The 14,207-nt window shown below is 35.1% G+C and overlaps 2 protein-coding genes across 2 annotated transcripts; one reads left to right on the top strand and one right to left on the bottom strand.

Moving 5' to 3' along the window:
- Window positions 1-2,149: 2,149 nt before the first annotated feature.
- On the top strand, window positions 2,150-2,937 carry LOC132268789 (uncharacterized). The gene has a single exon (XM_059769629.1). The coding sequence runs from the start codon at window positions 2,322-2,324 to the stop codon at window positions 2,916-2,918; it is 597 nt and encodes a 198-aa protein (XP_059625612.1). The 5' UTR covers window positions 2,150-2,321; the 3' UTR covers window positions 2,919-2,937.
- A 27-nt stretch (window positions 2,938-2,964) lies between these two features.
- LOC132268788 (uncharacterized) lies at window positions 2,965-13,997 on the bottom strand. Its single transcript, XM_059769628.1, has 23 exons — window positions 13,766-13,997; window positions 13,020-13,099; window positions 12,188-12,274; window positions 12,045-12,095; window positions 11,835-11,952; window positions 11,666-11,722; window positions 11,251-11,315; window positions 11,004-11,087; window positions 10,492-10,542; window positions 10,333-10,395; window positions 10,181-10,227; window positions 9,810-9,879; window positions 9,668-9,730; window positions 8,921-9,010; window positions 8,790-8,828; window positions 6,929-7,078; window positions 6,771-6,848; window positions 6,582-6,667; window positions 5,848-5,896; window positions 5,679-5,759; window positions 5,368-5,461; window positions 4,320-4,431; window positions 2,965-3,646 (listed from the first exon to the last, which is right to left on the bottom strand). The coding sequence occupies exons 1-22, from the start codon at window positions 13,881-13,883 to the stop codon at window positions 4,361-4,363; spliced, it is 1,692 nt and encodes a 563-aa protein (XP_059625611.1). The 5' UTR covers window positions 13,884-13,997; the 3' UTR covers window positions 2,965-3,646; window positions 4,320-4,360.
- Between the last annotated feature and the right edge of the window lie 210 nt (window positions 13,998-14,207).

The following is a 14,207-nucleotide window of genomic DNA, read 5'->3' as shown; positions in this document are numbered from 1 at the left end:
AATTTTTTTTAATATTTTCAAAAGCATATGAGTGTTTTTCTTGTTAAAAGGAAAACACAAAAATAAAAAAATTTATTCATTCACGTTCATGAAATCACACAACACCAATCTAACTAAGCCCAAATGCAGTCCAGAGGCTACCATGATTTTTTAAAAAACAAAAGTTAACCACAATTCAAAAGTTTAAGAACAAAAGAAGACCTATATATTGGTTTTATTTTTATCTGTTTTTTTTTTAAACCTTGGCAAGAAATAGAGAGGACTTAAACCTTCAATAGTCCACTTTAAAATTAAAGTAAAAAAATATCGTTAGACTACAACCCTTGATAATTTAAAGATGTAGTTAAAGTTTAACTTAAATTAAGACTTCATGTTTTTGGGTTGAATATGTGTGTAAATCTTTTAACACATCCAAGCTGTTCAAGTGCCATTATGCATACTAGGATAAGTGTTTGGTAATTTGAATATATGAGAAAACAATGAGCTGGCTCACTTAAGATGTTATTGCTACAAGTATCTTAAATTTGCACTCTCCAAAACTAACAGGAGCAGTGCAGGGTTGCAAAATTTGAATTTTTGGAACTTTCTATAGGACATATCTGGCATGCAACATAAACAAGTTGTAATGTGGAGGGCACTATGGTACGAAACAGGTGGCACCCAACTTTGTTTTCACACACGTTACGCTGCTGAGAATTAGGTAAAGTGGGTCCCTAGAGATAGTGGGACCTGGTGCCACTGTTTTTAATATATCTACTCCATTGGTTACGGTAATAGTGAGTAGTCCTTCCAAACTGCGCCTGTGAACTGTATTACTCAGAGAAACACGTTGCGTAACAGCCTAACATGCAGATCCTGCGATGTAACAAGCACACTGTGTAGCTAAAAATTAAGAAAAAATAAATTGCTGTGTAATATACGTACTCACATATATAGAAACCTATATATAAATGTGATAAATATACACATACTTTATTTTATATAAATCCAAAATAATTAAGGTAATCAATAATGAGACACGGGCTCATTCCTTAAATAAGAATTAATGTTGGGTTAAACGAACTAGGTGGGTAGGTAGTTAGGTAGGTTCATAGAAACAAGTGGCACATGTTGAGCAATAATGGTGTAACCAGCTGAAGCTAGCCCATACCCGCTGGTTGGCTCGGGTTAGACACAGCTGCTTGCACAGTAATCATAAATACAAACGTCTGTGTGCTGTGAGCTAGCTAGGGCTTGTGTCTAAGTTGGATAAAAAGGTTGTCACGTGTTGACACGTAGTGTGTGTATCACATTCACATTCACATTCATGATGAAAGAAAAAGAAACAGCGAAAGTAACGTCCCAACAAAAAACTCACCAAATGTGAATATATATATATATATATATATATATATATGAATACTCATTTCAACTGGGTTTGAGACCAATAATGATAAAGTATACCAGCTTTTCATGACGACTTTTGTCTATAATATACACACATCCCTCTAGTCTTTTTATATTTATATATATATTTAATTAACCATCTTCCTTATTTACAACACAAATTCAATTACCGACTAATAATAACATATGTGTCTCCCACCTTCAATCTATTATAGATATATATGTATTTGAAATAAAACATTAATAAATAATATTATATTTAAAATCAAATATGTTTATTTTAAAGTCATTCTATATAGCTACCTATTTGAATTTTTTTTTTTTGAATGGTTACCTATTTGAAAAATTATTTAGTTAACTTTTAACTTTCTTTAAAAGTTATTCACTAATACTAAATAGTTAGAAAATTAAAACATTTCAAAATTATATTTTAACTTCAAAAACTTTATTTAACATTAAAAGACTTTGAATTTAGAGAATAATATTTAACATTTTCAAAAGATACATGCACTAAACTTTTCAGTTATGACGAAAGAAATTAATAATAGTTATTCCTTTCAATTTTTTGTTTCATTTTAAAAAATAAATAAATAAAATTTGGTTGGTCTCCGCATAGTTTAATAATCCTCACCAGACAAGGGTACTATGGGAAATAAAAGGGGCGCGCGCGTAGTTTAATAATCCTCCGCGTACAGGTACAGCCGTGTCCTCCATGTTCCTTCGCCCACAACTCTCTCTCTCTCTCTCTCCTCACACAAAAAGCGGACACAAACCGCGTAACAAATTCTTTACATGTATATATATATATACTCTATTTCTCAGTCCGTCAATATCCATCCAAACTATCTCCAACTGATATTCTTTGAAAAGACAACAAAACTCTATATACACTTACCTTTCTCAAATTCTTTAACTCGCTGCTAGCAAAGTAGAAAATGCAGAAGAAAAGATCAGACGGTGGTCATCACAGATCAACAGCATGGAACCTACTGCGTCTAGCTCTGTTATGGGCAAGGAAAGGCGGGGTGTTCAAGAGTAAATTCCTTATGGAGCTCCGTCTTCTACCCCGTTACCTGAAAACCACCCTTCTTCGCCACTCCGGTGAACGTGGCACCAACACCAACGCCATCCACTACGGAGAGCGGGAGTTCTCCTTCGATGACACCCCCATTATCCACTCCAAGTTGCGTCGTCCAGCTTCCTTGCGATTTCACATTCCATGCATAACCAATCCACAAGTTGATTTTGATTATGATTTCAACGACGACAATGAGGATGATGACAGTGCTTATTATTACAATGATGGAGGAGCAAGGAAGAGTTCTCTGAATAATGAGGGTGGAGATGAAATTCAAGACGATGATCATCACTATGGTTGTGCTGAAGATCATCAGATGGTTCCACCGTACGACGAAGAAGGGATTGATCTCAAAGCAGAGGAGTTCATAGCTAAGTTCTACCAGCAAATGAAGCTGCAAAGACAGATATCATATCTACAATATCACGACATGCTTAATAGAGGTGCAAGTTGATCCCAGATGCTCCCCAAATGTTACTATTCATTTTCGATCATTCTCATTCTTTTTCTTTTTCTTTTTTTCCTCATTGTTTGTTGTAATAGAGGCATTCCGGCATTTCTGTAAATACCCGAGGCTTCCGTTGACTGTTTACTACAGTATATTTTTCTTATAATAAGAACAAAAGTTTTATTGCTTCAAAAAAATCAATGTGAAGAATATGTTGCGGATTACGACAGTATGAATACATCTGGGCAACTTAATATCATTTTCCAAATGTATCAAGAATTTACAGCACCATAACAGAATCAATTCAAGTACTCATCAAGGTATCATATTTGGCACCCTCAATATTCTTGTGTACAGCACATGCTGCAAAATCAATATTTCTGGCATGCACTTTTACCTTTCAATATATATATATATATATATATATATATATATAAAATGATCATCTTGGACAAAAGGTTATATCCAAAAAAAAAAAAAAAGGTGGGCAGAAACCCACTTCCAACGTTTTACCAGAAAAAGGAACAATGCTTTTGTCTCTGGATAAAGGGGATGATGACAACTTACATTTCCATCAAAGCCCACACATGAAATAAAATACGGAGTCCAAGAATCACAATTTTAAAGTTCACCATGGAGCAAAGCCTCATGCTGTTCACTTCTATATTTTATCTCATCAAAGATCCTATTTGGAATCCTGATATGCAGCTCCATCATAAAGCATCTTTGTTTTCCTACAACCAAAGGTTAGACATACAGCATTCCATTAGAAAATCAAGATGATATGGCTGACGAAAGCATATTTTTTGCACTTGACCAAATCCAAAGCAAGGGCTATCAAAGCATGAATATGTGTTGTAATGGGGCAGTTTTAGCACCAAGTGCTCCTACAAAAGATAAACAGGATCAAACAGACCCACTGGACACGCCCTTGACCAATTCAGGCTGAAAGATTTGGTTCAAAATCTACCACAACTCAATTACTGAATCCCCACATACCAAGAGGCGAAGCGCAAGTGAAGCACACACACATTATGCCAAGAGTGTTAATGTGTGCATTCCTGTGTGTATTTATGTGAATAGCAACAATATACAAAATCAGAACCAAGATCTAATCCAGATCCAACTCTGGCTTTTCCCTACAAGAAGAATCTGGCTCAGGTTTGAAACTGCTGCCCAAACCAGACCATGTAAGTCCACCTATTCCAGTTCCAACTTTTTCTTTTCTTTTTTAAACAGATCTGGATAGGTTTGAAACTGCTGCCCCCGACCTCGCACTGAAAAGTACAAGCCCATCTCAACAGGAGTGGGGACTGCACAAAAGAACAGAGCCACAAGGCCACTACTCTGACAAATTTCACCCATTCTAAGGAGCTCCTCAAGGTTAAACCACAAATATTGAACTACCTTGTATGAAAATTTTGGGAGTATCGAGACCAACAAGTTGGTCATATACTTCCGTTCTGCTGCTGCTTACTAAGATATGCTTCTAACTGCCCTGTTGCTGCCAAGATAAGACCTACAATGCAATATGTAAATATTAAAGTACAGATATCATGAAGAGAGAATGAAATCAATTAAATCCTTACTTACAGTGTTATCGAAGGCCCAAGGCGCACTAAGGCAGCCTAGGCACAAGGTGAGGCGCGCGCCTAAATGAAGAGAGGCGCACAAATTGAAATTTTAAATTACTATTAAAGCATATTCAGATTCCATATTGCAGGCACAAATGTTGTCAGAGGTGCAACTGGCCACACAACAGGCGCAACACTTGCGCCTATATGAGCCTGGAGCCTAGGCGCACGCCTTTAACAACACTGCTTGCTTAGCATGCAGACCTTGCATGAAGGAGGAAAAAAGTTCACAATACAATCAGTGATGGTTTTCAAGGAATAGATACCTCAAGTAGTTGGGAAAAGGCTATGTTTGTTGTTTTATTAGTTTTCAAGGAATAGATACAGAACTGATGGAAATTCACGACGTATTATCCTAACAACTGTATGATTAGCTACACATCTTTTCCGCCAAACTTCTCTTAAATCAAAGACCATCAAGGCTCAAGCTTGGAAAATGTGGCGCTGTATTATTGTATGATTTTTTTTCAAAATATTTCCTGAAGGCATTTTTTTTATTTTTTTATTTTAAAAAAACCTAAATACCTAATCTCATGTCCATCTATAGAAAATTACTATTTAAAGAAAGAACACATAAATATTGTAGTACCTCCCATCGTAATATACCTTTTACAGAAAATAGATGGAACTGGGTGATAATAGTTAATTAATTAGATAAACTAATTACAAAGTAACCAATGGGTCGGTGGCCTAGCGGTATCAGGCCCTCACTTCCCAAAGGGAGGTCAAGGGTTCAAGCCTTAATGGAGGCATGTGTGTTTGAGTACCAACTATGAAAAAAAAAAAAAAAAAAAAAAAAAAAAAAACTAATTACAAAGTACCTAAAAACAAAGCTGAAGGCCTCCCAGGCCGTGACTTAAATTCTGGATGAAACTGCACTCCCACATAGAATGGATGGCATGGAAGTTCTAAAATCTGCAAAAATGTACATTGAAATTCATTAATGCTTTTTTTCCCCGGTAAAATAAAATTCAATAATGTTTATATCCAAAAATGAAATGTTCCTCCTTGGCGAATAAACTAGCAACAGGCAGGGAGAAGCCCGGAAAACATGAACACGCGTCAAAAAATAAGTGTTGTTTACAGAACAATCTTTTCAAGGTTATGTGTAACCCAGGTCCAGAAAACCAACCTCCATACGTTTTCCACTTTCATCCTTCCCAACAAATTTTAACCCAGCTTCTTCTAAAATGCCAATCACCTCTGGGTTCACCTGCATCATACATGGCATAATAAGAGTATATCCGAGAATGTATGTCCGTCAAATAATTCTATTTTATTAATCAATTGTCATCACTAACCTCATATCTATGACGGTGTCGTTCTTCCACATACTCTGGATTATGGTACCTACCAATTAACAAATTATAGAATCAGGCATGCACAACAGAAAGCTAAAACTAAAATATTCTTAAATGAAAAAATCAAAGAGATGGTCCATGGAGATCAGTTCAATCTTAAAGCCTGATATGACTCATTAGTTAATAAAAAGCCAAAAAAAAAAAAAAAAAAAAATGGAGCCAAAGGCATGTAGAGTGCAGTAATTTCAGTTTCCATTAATGTATTTCCACCGAGTTTGAATTCAATGATCCTCCTACTAAAGCTAAACCTGAACCAAACATTAGCTCATAAAATTGTCATTAAGGATGATCCAGCAGCAGCAACAGTAGATTCACATAGCCGGACGCTTCATACCATTTACCATCAAAACATCCCTAGACCTTCATGTTTTTCCTATACCTCCATCACAAATAAGTAACTAAAAGGTCAAATTCTCAAGGGCTATAATTATTGCGGCACCAATGAACTTAGCCATGTAGTGATCAAAATTGATATAAGATAATCCACCCGGGGGACCACATACTTGGCAATTGGCAAAAGTACCCACTGAACAGATAAAAAAAAGTGAATGCGTAGTTTAAAATGAAAGTGATTTTCTATAAGAAACGAATGTGTTAGATTTCCATGCATTTTTTATGTCGAAATGGCGTAATAGATTTTGAGATCTATATGGAATAATAGATCTATCTCTTACAGCTTTGCAGTGATACAATCTGAAGTCTGGAACAGTGTTCTTCGACAACCAAGTCTCATCGTGTTTCCCATGTGTGTTCTCGAACCCTGCATGTATATATATGAATGATGATATATACTGATTGGGTGTATTGGAATTTCTATTACAAAATATAGCTCTATAGAATTTCATAATGAAAAATGCAAGTACCTCTGGCATGAAAATTACAACGGGATTTGGTGTCTGCTCATCAAACTCTGAACTGTTTGCCCTTTCCACACCCAAAACCTAAAGCATGTATTTGAAATGGGACCTATATATTATCTGACAGAGAATACAAGAAGATACATGAAAAGAAAGTCACTTACAGTTCTAGCGAACTCAATCACAGAAATCTGCATGCCCAGGCAAATCCCGAGATAAGGAACTTTATTCTCTCTTGCATATTTTGCAGCCAATATCATTCCTCTCACACCACGGTCTCCAAATCCACCAGGAACCAAAACGCATGCTGCATTCTGAATATGTGGGCCTCATTAAAAGCAAATCGAATGTTGAATTTTGGTAATAACACCAGATTTGTGGTGAAACAGTGAAAGAAATTTTGTCCTGATCCCTCACTTACAAGGTACATATGCTGAATAAGAGTAAGAAGAGCTTTGAACAAAGACTTATAACAATTGACCACTGTTGAAGGATTCATATATTTAAGTTACACCCTCTCTAACAGCTTAAGCTTTTGGCGTAGATGTTGTTACCATGGTATCAAAGCCAAAGGTCTCAAGTTCAAACCTTACCTTCACCTTGATTAAAAAATTGAAAAACATGCGTTGGACAAACAGAAGGCCATACATGAGGGGGCGTGTTGAAGGATTTATATATTTAAATTACACACTCTCTAACAGCTTAAGCTTTTGGTGTATATGGTTGTTAACAACCACCAAAAAGCAAAAAGCAAAAGGCAACTAACTAAATAGATAGATCAAAAGAGAGAGAGATTCCTAGCACTGAAATCTTATGCTGTCAAAAGCAACATAAGTAGTGATAAGTAACTGATGAACCTACTCAAATCAACTCCAACTCAAGTTACTCAACAGAAGTTGTACCCACTGTTTGGAATCGGCAACAGCAACACTCCTTGTTAATAGACTGTATATTTATAAAGCTGCGCGACACAAGAACCCCCATTTAACGTAAAATTTAACTCAGAAAACAACTTTTGCAATGTTTCAAAACCAGACCTTTAAACTGAGACACAAGACTTGGTGCTGTTTGATAACTCAATTCAGCACTTAATTCTAAATGAATTAAGTGCTTAACCAATTAAGTATATTTGATAATGCAATTTGAATATCACTGAAAACAGTAAGCGCCACTTAAAATGGGGTAAAATTTTAAGTGACAGGGACATCACTTATCACTCAATGCTGAATGCTGAAAATTCAAAAAGATATCAAATATATATATATATATATATATATATATATACACAAATTACCACTAAAAAACTTTAGCACTTAAAATTCAGCTCTTAAAATTTTCAACTTAATTCTCAGTTTTATCAAACAGCACCTTAGCAATTCAACAGTCTAGCCCAACTTTTCAGTGACACAATAAAATAATTATGAATAAATTTTGTAGCACTGAAAATCACACGAGGTCAAAGAAAAATAAAGTTGTGTAAAATAATTTGCAAAAGTATTCAAATGAACTCCAACTCAACAATGATTTAACCCACTGTCTGTAATTAGCAAAACTGAAACTTCCCATTCCGTAACCATATATTTATAAAGCTATTTGTGCACAATAGTAGAACCTTATACTTAAACCATAAGATAAAAAGATAAAGACGGACTCGGATTTTCTTATACTAAAAGAATAACCTAACCCCATATCTTGCATTACAACGAAAATTTTGAAAAAATCATATAAGGCAATTGTCCTCCTCTGAATTCCTTGTTCCGTTTTGGTCTCTTAAGGGCGCCTCGGTTTCAACCCCAACCCAATCTGGAACTTCTACCATCGTATGCATAAGACCTCCATAAGTCATGAGAATTCACGTGGGCATTTTTAACAGTCAGTCTGGTCAAGTAAAACTTGGTTTCATGCATGTTATGAAATCTGTCATAAAGCTTATTAACAAACAAAGAAAGATATGCTGTCTGCAGGGAGCCAGAAGGCAAAGGATAATGGGGAACAAACAAAAGGAAAATCCGAAGTCAAGCTTACCCTTAACGTTTCCCATGCAGCAGCGTGAGTTTCTGGTGTCTGCACGAGGAACACAATTTTTTAAATACGACAATCATCACCGAAACAAATAATAAATAGATCCAAGAATGCAACCAGTAAGGGATCAATACCAATTTTGCGCTATCATCTTCAAGGTCCGAAGCAGCAATCCAATCAACTGATGGCTTCAATGAGCATGCAATGCAGGCATGCAGAAGAGCCTACATGTAAAATGAAGAATAATAATGACAGTAACTGGCAGTACAATAGTTATATTTTCAGTAACCAGACCATTGGTAATGGGTTTGGAACCAAAAATCCATTCTATTTTTCGAAGGTTCAGTAGGCAAATATTTTTCAGAATAAAAAGTTAGAAATACAATTGTTGAGATTGATTTTTAAATGCTATTTCCATGTCATGATGCACCATTGTTTCATGTTTGGATGATCCACAATACAATTAATAAGGTAAGCAGAAATGAGCATGTCCGTATTAAACCAGTCAAAACTAAAAATTATAAATCATTCACTTAATATCTTACATAACTTTGTCTGTCAAATCTGTAATATCCTACACAAATTATTAGGCCTATGTTTCAAAAAGCAATTACATAAGCATGGTTCATAGCATATTGTAATCCTTAGTAGATTTATTTATGAAACGATAATGATTTAGGAATTTAGTTATAATTTATAAATTAGTATTTTTCTTGCAAACTCTACATAAGATATGTACTCTTCACTTGTTTAAACTGAGAATAAGTTTAGGAATTTAGTTATAATTTATAAATTAGTATTTTTCTTGCAAACTCTACATAAGATATGTACTCTTCACTTGTTTAAACTGAGAATAAGTTTAAGTAAAAGTATTTTCTCACCTTCAGAACAGACAAATAAGAATCTGTAAGGCCAACATACTTCCCAACCATTGCAATCCTCACCTGCATAAAGCAGATTTTCTTACTTCTCTAAGCTAAAGATATATTGCAAAGAAAAGCATGAAATTCAAATGATACTAACAGAACAGGTGAGGTTGTCAAAAGTTTCCGCTCTCTTGGTCCACTCTTGCAATTCAGGAGGTGTAGCAACGCTGAAACAGAACTCCAATAATCAATCACACAATATAATCAATTTTCCTGCAATCCACATATTGTTCAAGATTAATGGTGTTTTGTTCCATAAGATTCAACCAGTTTAACTGGTAGCAATTCTGATATGCTTAGGAATTACATATAAAATCTGTCTAAATCAAACTCATATGGTTATGGACAAATCATTATCAATGTTTGCCTTGGTCCTATTGAACTCTAGGAAGTTCAAAAAAGGGTAAGAGAGTAATAAAAAAATATATATAAGCCTAATGTACTGAAGATGTTAAGACAATAGCTCACCCGAGTAAATCTAACTGTTGTAGAATGGCATTATGAGCATTTTGATTCTGGAAAAAAGTGAATGTCAGAAACTTTAGTATGAAATAAGCTAAAGAGCAGCTAGTAAAGCAGATCGGCCTATGAGGAATCAGAAACTATTATCTTACACCTACCCGAAGTAAAAGAGGAACGTGCCAAATGTTAGGAACATCGTGGATATTAAGGATGTTGCCAGCCTGTGGGAGACCAAAGAAAGATAAGACAAAACCCCAACTGAGGGAACAAAATCCATTAAAAAGATCAGATAGCAAACTTCACAGATAACAACATACTGGAACATGGCAAAACTGTGAGAGTTTCTGCTTTGTTGTTTCTAATAAAGGCTGCAATACAAAAGAGATTGTCAGCAAGATAGTTACATATTAAAAGAGTGATGAAAGTAAATGGAAAAAACAATCATCAACGAACTCTTAAGAGTAATTTCTGATCTAGTGAAACAATAATACAATTAATATATCTACTGTCTAGACCTTTGCAATTTTCAAACAACAAAAAACAAATATAAATTGAATTCATGCAAAGCATACAATCAAGATCAATGACCTAGTTCATCTTAAACCTTTTCCAACATGATGACTTATGTGATACGGAGTTCATTACTGCGTAAGAGCTCAGTCCATTCCCAAACTATGATAGATATGCTAGTCTAAATTAACTAAAGTGCAAGTATGATGAAGTGTAAAAGCAACCAGTGAGTCAACCAACAGGGATATTTAGGCCAATTCTGGTGCATTTATTCAACCTCTTACATACACATAGGTAACAAAAAGATGAAACAACATACCTGCGAAGAGCGACATGCTAAGAGGTGAGGAGTCAAGCCTAATGCTCTCAGTTCCCGCACACTATGTTGAGTAGGTTTTGTTTTCTGCACATCATCACATAAACAGGGAGATAGAAAGTGGGGAGGAAGAAACTAGGTTCAGGGAATACAGACAACTTTGATCTTTACAAAATAATAAAAAAAATAATAAAGCTTGCAAAAAGGAATTGCAGGATCAAATTAACCACAACAGGTATGGAGTATTTACCTGCTCTCCCACAGCACCTAGTACAGGGATAAGGCTCACATGAATAAGGCAGAAGTTATTTTGTCCTGGGAAAAGGGTTGATATATTAACACGAGGAAATATTATTAAAAAAAATTAAATAAATAAAAAATAAAAAAGAAGAAGAAGAAAAAGTACAAATACATATAAAGAAACATTTTGTCATTTTATTTAGGATATCCTTTAACTCTACTCGTTATTTTACTGATTAACCTATGCATAGTAGCTCCATGCTCATAAAGCACTGCCATTAAATATTTGAAATGCAACACCATATGAACACATGAAGAAGATTATCAAACGGATGAGGGAAAGAAGATCCCCTGAATAGAAAACCTAAACAATTTTAATCATTGTTTATGAAAATATAGCGACCAGCCGACAAGTGTAACCTTACCAACTAAGAAGGATAATTGTCGCAACGCTTCAATGAATGGCATCGATTCAATATCACCTAAGAAAAAAAAAATATTCAAGTTATCTATGGCAGATAGTGTATATCTGACATAAAGATGGAGAGAGAATTTTCATGCATCAGATAGCTCTTTGTTCTTACAAGCTCTTACCTACTGTCCCTCCCAATTCTATCACACAAACATCTGCAGGGCCCTCTTTCCCATCCACAGGAATGACAGAAACAGATTCAATCCAATTCTTAATCGCATCTGTGATGTGGGGGACAACCTAGAATCAACTCAAACATGCAGCAATGTTAGCAGCTCAGTTCGTGCATTATGAGATAAAGTTTACAAAATAATCATATAAAGTATCCTCACCTGAACAGTCTTTCCCAGATAATCACCTCTCCTCTCCTTGTTAATGACAGACTGATAGAGACAAGTACGAATAAATTATCTTGAAATAACTTCCAGAACTCAGAAAGTGAGAGAATGCATCAAAACCAAACAACTTTATGCACCTGATAAATCTTTCCTGTGGTAATGTTGTTGTCTCTAGTAAGTGTCACGTCCAAGAATCGCTCATAATTGCCAAGATCTAAATCAACCTTTTAAGAAGAAATCAAATGACAAGATATTTTTGAATCTCGAAAAAGAAAATGGTAGTGTTCAATAAATATTTTCATTAGAATAGTTTGGATGCTGCAATGACATACTAACACAAAGTCACAAACCAAATCCCAAAAGAGGGAAAGAAAAGTAAAAAGGACTACCAGTTTGTCTTCGTAATTTACTATTTTTCATATTGATGTACCATGTGTGATAATTTTGTTCAGTCATGTCTAATATTAAAGCCCAAATGCAACCACTCCAATAACAAAGTATTCAAAAATCAGCATCATTTAAGGTCACCGCTGCAGTTATTAACTTCAAAAGGCCGTATGGATGAATGAAATTAAGAAGGAATAGTAACAAGATTAACCAATTTCAACACTTACATACGATAGCAACTTCTCAAACAATCACTTCTGCCACAATTGACAGTTGTATTTTCCTCAGTTATTCAGATAATATACGAACAGTTGTTAACTAAATTAATAAAATAGAACAACCAGTCAAGGACAGTCTTGTATTGGCTACAGGAACTTTAATTTATCAAGTGGTTGTGCTATAAGTGAAGAATTTGGTAAGATCTCAAATACATATCCACCAGAAAAATGAAGATTATAAGATCTTATAGGATGAAGATTATCAAAATTAACCATCCCATTCTCATTTTCATTCTTAGGTGTATGGGTTTTCTTTTCTTTTACTTTTGAGCAAATGCAAATGGTAAGAGTAACAAGAGGGAACCTCTCCTCCGTCATCAAGAACAAAAACCTCCCCGTGCTCAAATGGCGACATAGTACCAGCATCTGTGTTCAGGTAAGGATCTGCATTTACAGAAAACAATTACTGCACATGAATAAATGAGGCAAAAATGAAAATATACCATATTTTTTAGTAAGGAAACTGTAAAAAGTCCTTAACAATGAAATTGAAGATAAATAAAGAACACTACATAGAAAGAAAACGAAAAACATGGTTAGACACGTATGTGTATATGACCGCCAAAGGATGTTGTTTCCTCGCCTTCCAACAGAAAAGGCCGAGGGTCCCCGTAGGGCATGGGTGTATGAGTGTGTTTATTGCCAATGAAAATAAAATAAAATGCATGTGTATATAGAGAGAGAGGAGGCTATGAAAAGGCAAAACCAGCACCATTCTCTTACTTCAGTAACTTGCACAATTCTATGTTGCGCAATAATGACTACACATCATAAAATCTCACAAGATCAAAAGAAAACTGATAAAATGAAACAAAAACCAAAATAAGGAACCAAAGATTCTACCCATGTTGCTTTCCCTCCCTAAAATGAACATTAAACTCGATAAATAAAAATAAATAAATAAATAAAAACATGTGAATATATATATATTTTTGGTAAGTATTGAACATTAACGGAGTATATGCAAGATCACTCATATCCATCAATGACAGCATTACGTTAAAGATTAAAATATCTCAAATAAACATCTGTACGAGTAAAGCAACGAACCTATTTTGATGGAAGTGACACGAAGGCCACAGGCTTTGAGGACGACGCCGATACTGCTGGCAGTGACTCCCTTGCCGAGCCCACTCACTACTCCTCCTGTAACCAACACGTACTTCATGCTTCCTTCTCTCTCTCTAAAAACTGCTGCGGCCTATGTGTTTGTGTTAATGTCCAAGCGGGAAAAAGAATGCCCCCTTTAAGGAACTCAAAAGAACGCTCCAACTCAATTTATCCAAGTAGTTGGTTAAGTCGGTTTCGACTTTTCAACCCTAATTGCCTACACATCACGCCCGGTGACCTAGTATTTTCAATTTCATCACACGTGTGGTTAGAAATTTAAACTTGAGCACAGGCAAATGTGATAATAATAATAATAAGGTTAATTACAACGACATTCCATAACGTTTGATATATTGATAGTTATATACAACTTAGTTTTTCA

Source organism: Cornus florida, unplaced genomic scaffold (genome assembly GCF_030987335.1).
Source record: "Cornus florida cultivar Cherokee Brave unplaced genomic scaffold, ASM3098733v1 CherokeeBrave_3.0.0_Hap2_Chr08, whole genome shotgun sequence".
Classification (NCBI taxonomy): domain Eukaryota; kingdom Viridiplantae; phylum Streptophyta; class Magnoliopsida; order Cornales; family Cornaceae; genus Cornus; species Cornus florida.
This window is presented reverse-complemented; position numbering and strand designations above follow the sequence as displayed.

Excerpts from the sequence above, each read along its gene's own strand:
- LOC132268789 (XM_059769629.1), top strand. The coding sequence starts at position 2,322 with ATGCAGAAGAAAAGATCAGACGGTGGTCATCACAGATCAACAGCATGG.
- LOC132268788 (XM_059769628.1), bottom strand. The coding sequence starts at position 13,883 with ATGAAGTACGTGTTGGTTACAGGAGGAGTAGTGAGTGGGCTCGGCAAG. Across the intron at positions 12,096-12,187 it reads CCACAGGAAAGATTTATCAG|TCTGTCATTAACAAGGAGAG; the intron begins GTGCATAAAGTT and ends TGTCTCTATCAG. Across the intron at positions 5,897-6,581 it reads GATTGTATCACTGCAAAGCT|GTACCATAATCCAGAGTATG; the intron begins GTAAGAGATAGA and ends GTTAATTGGTAG.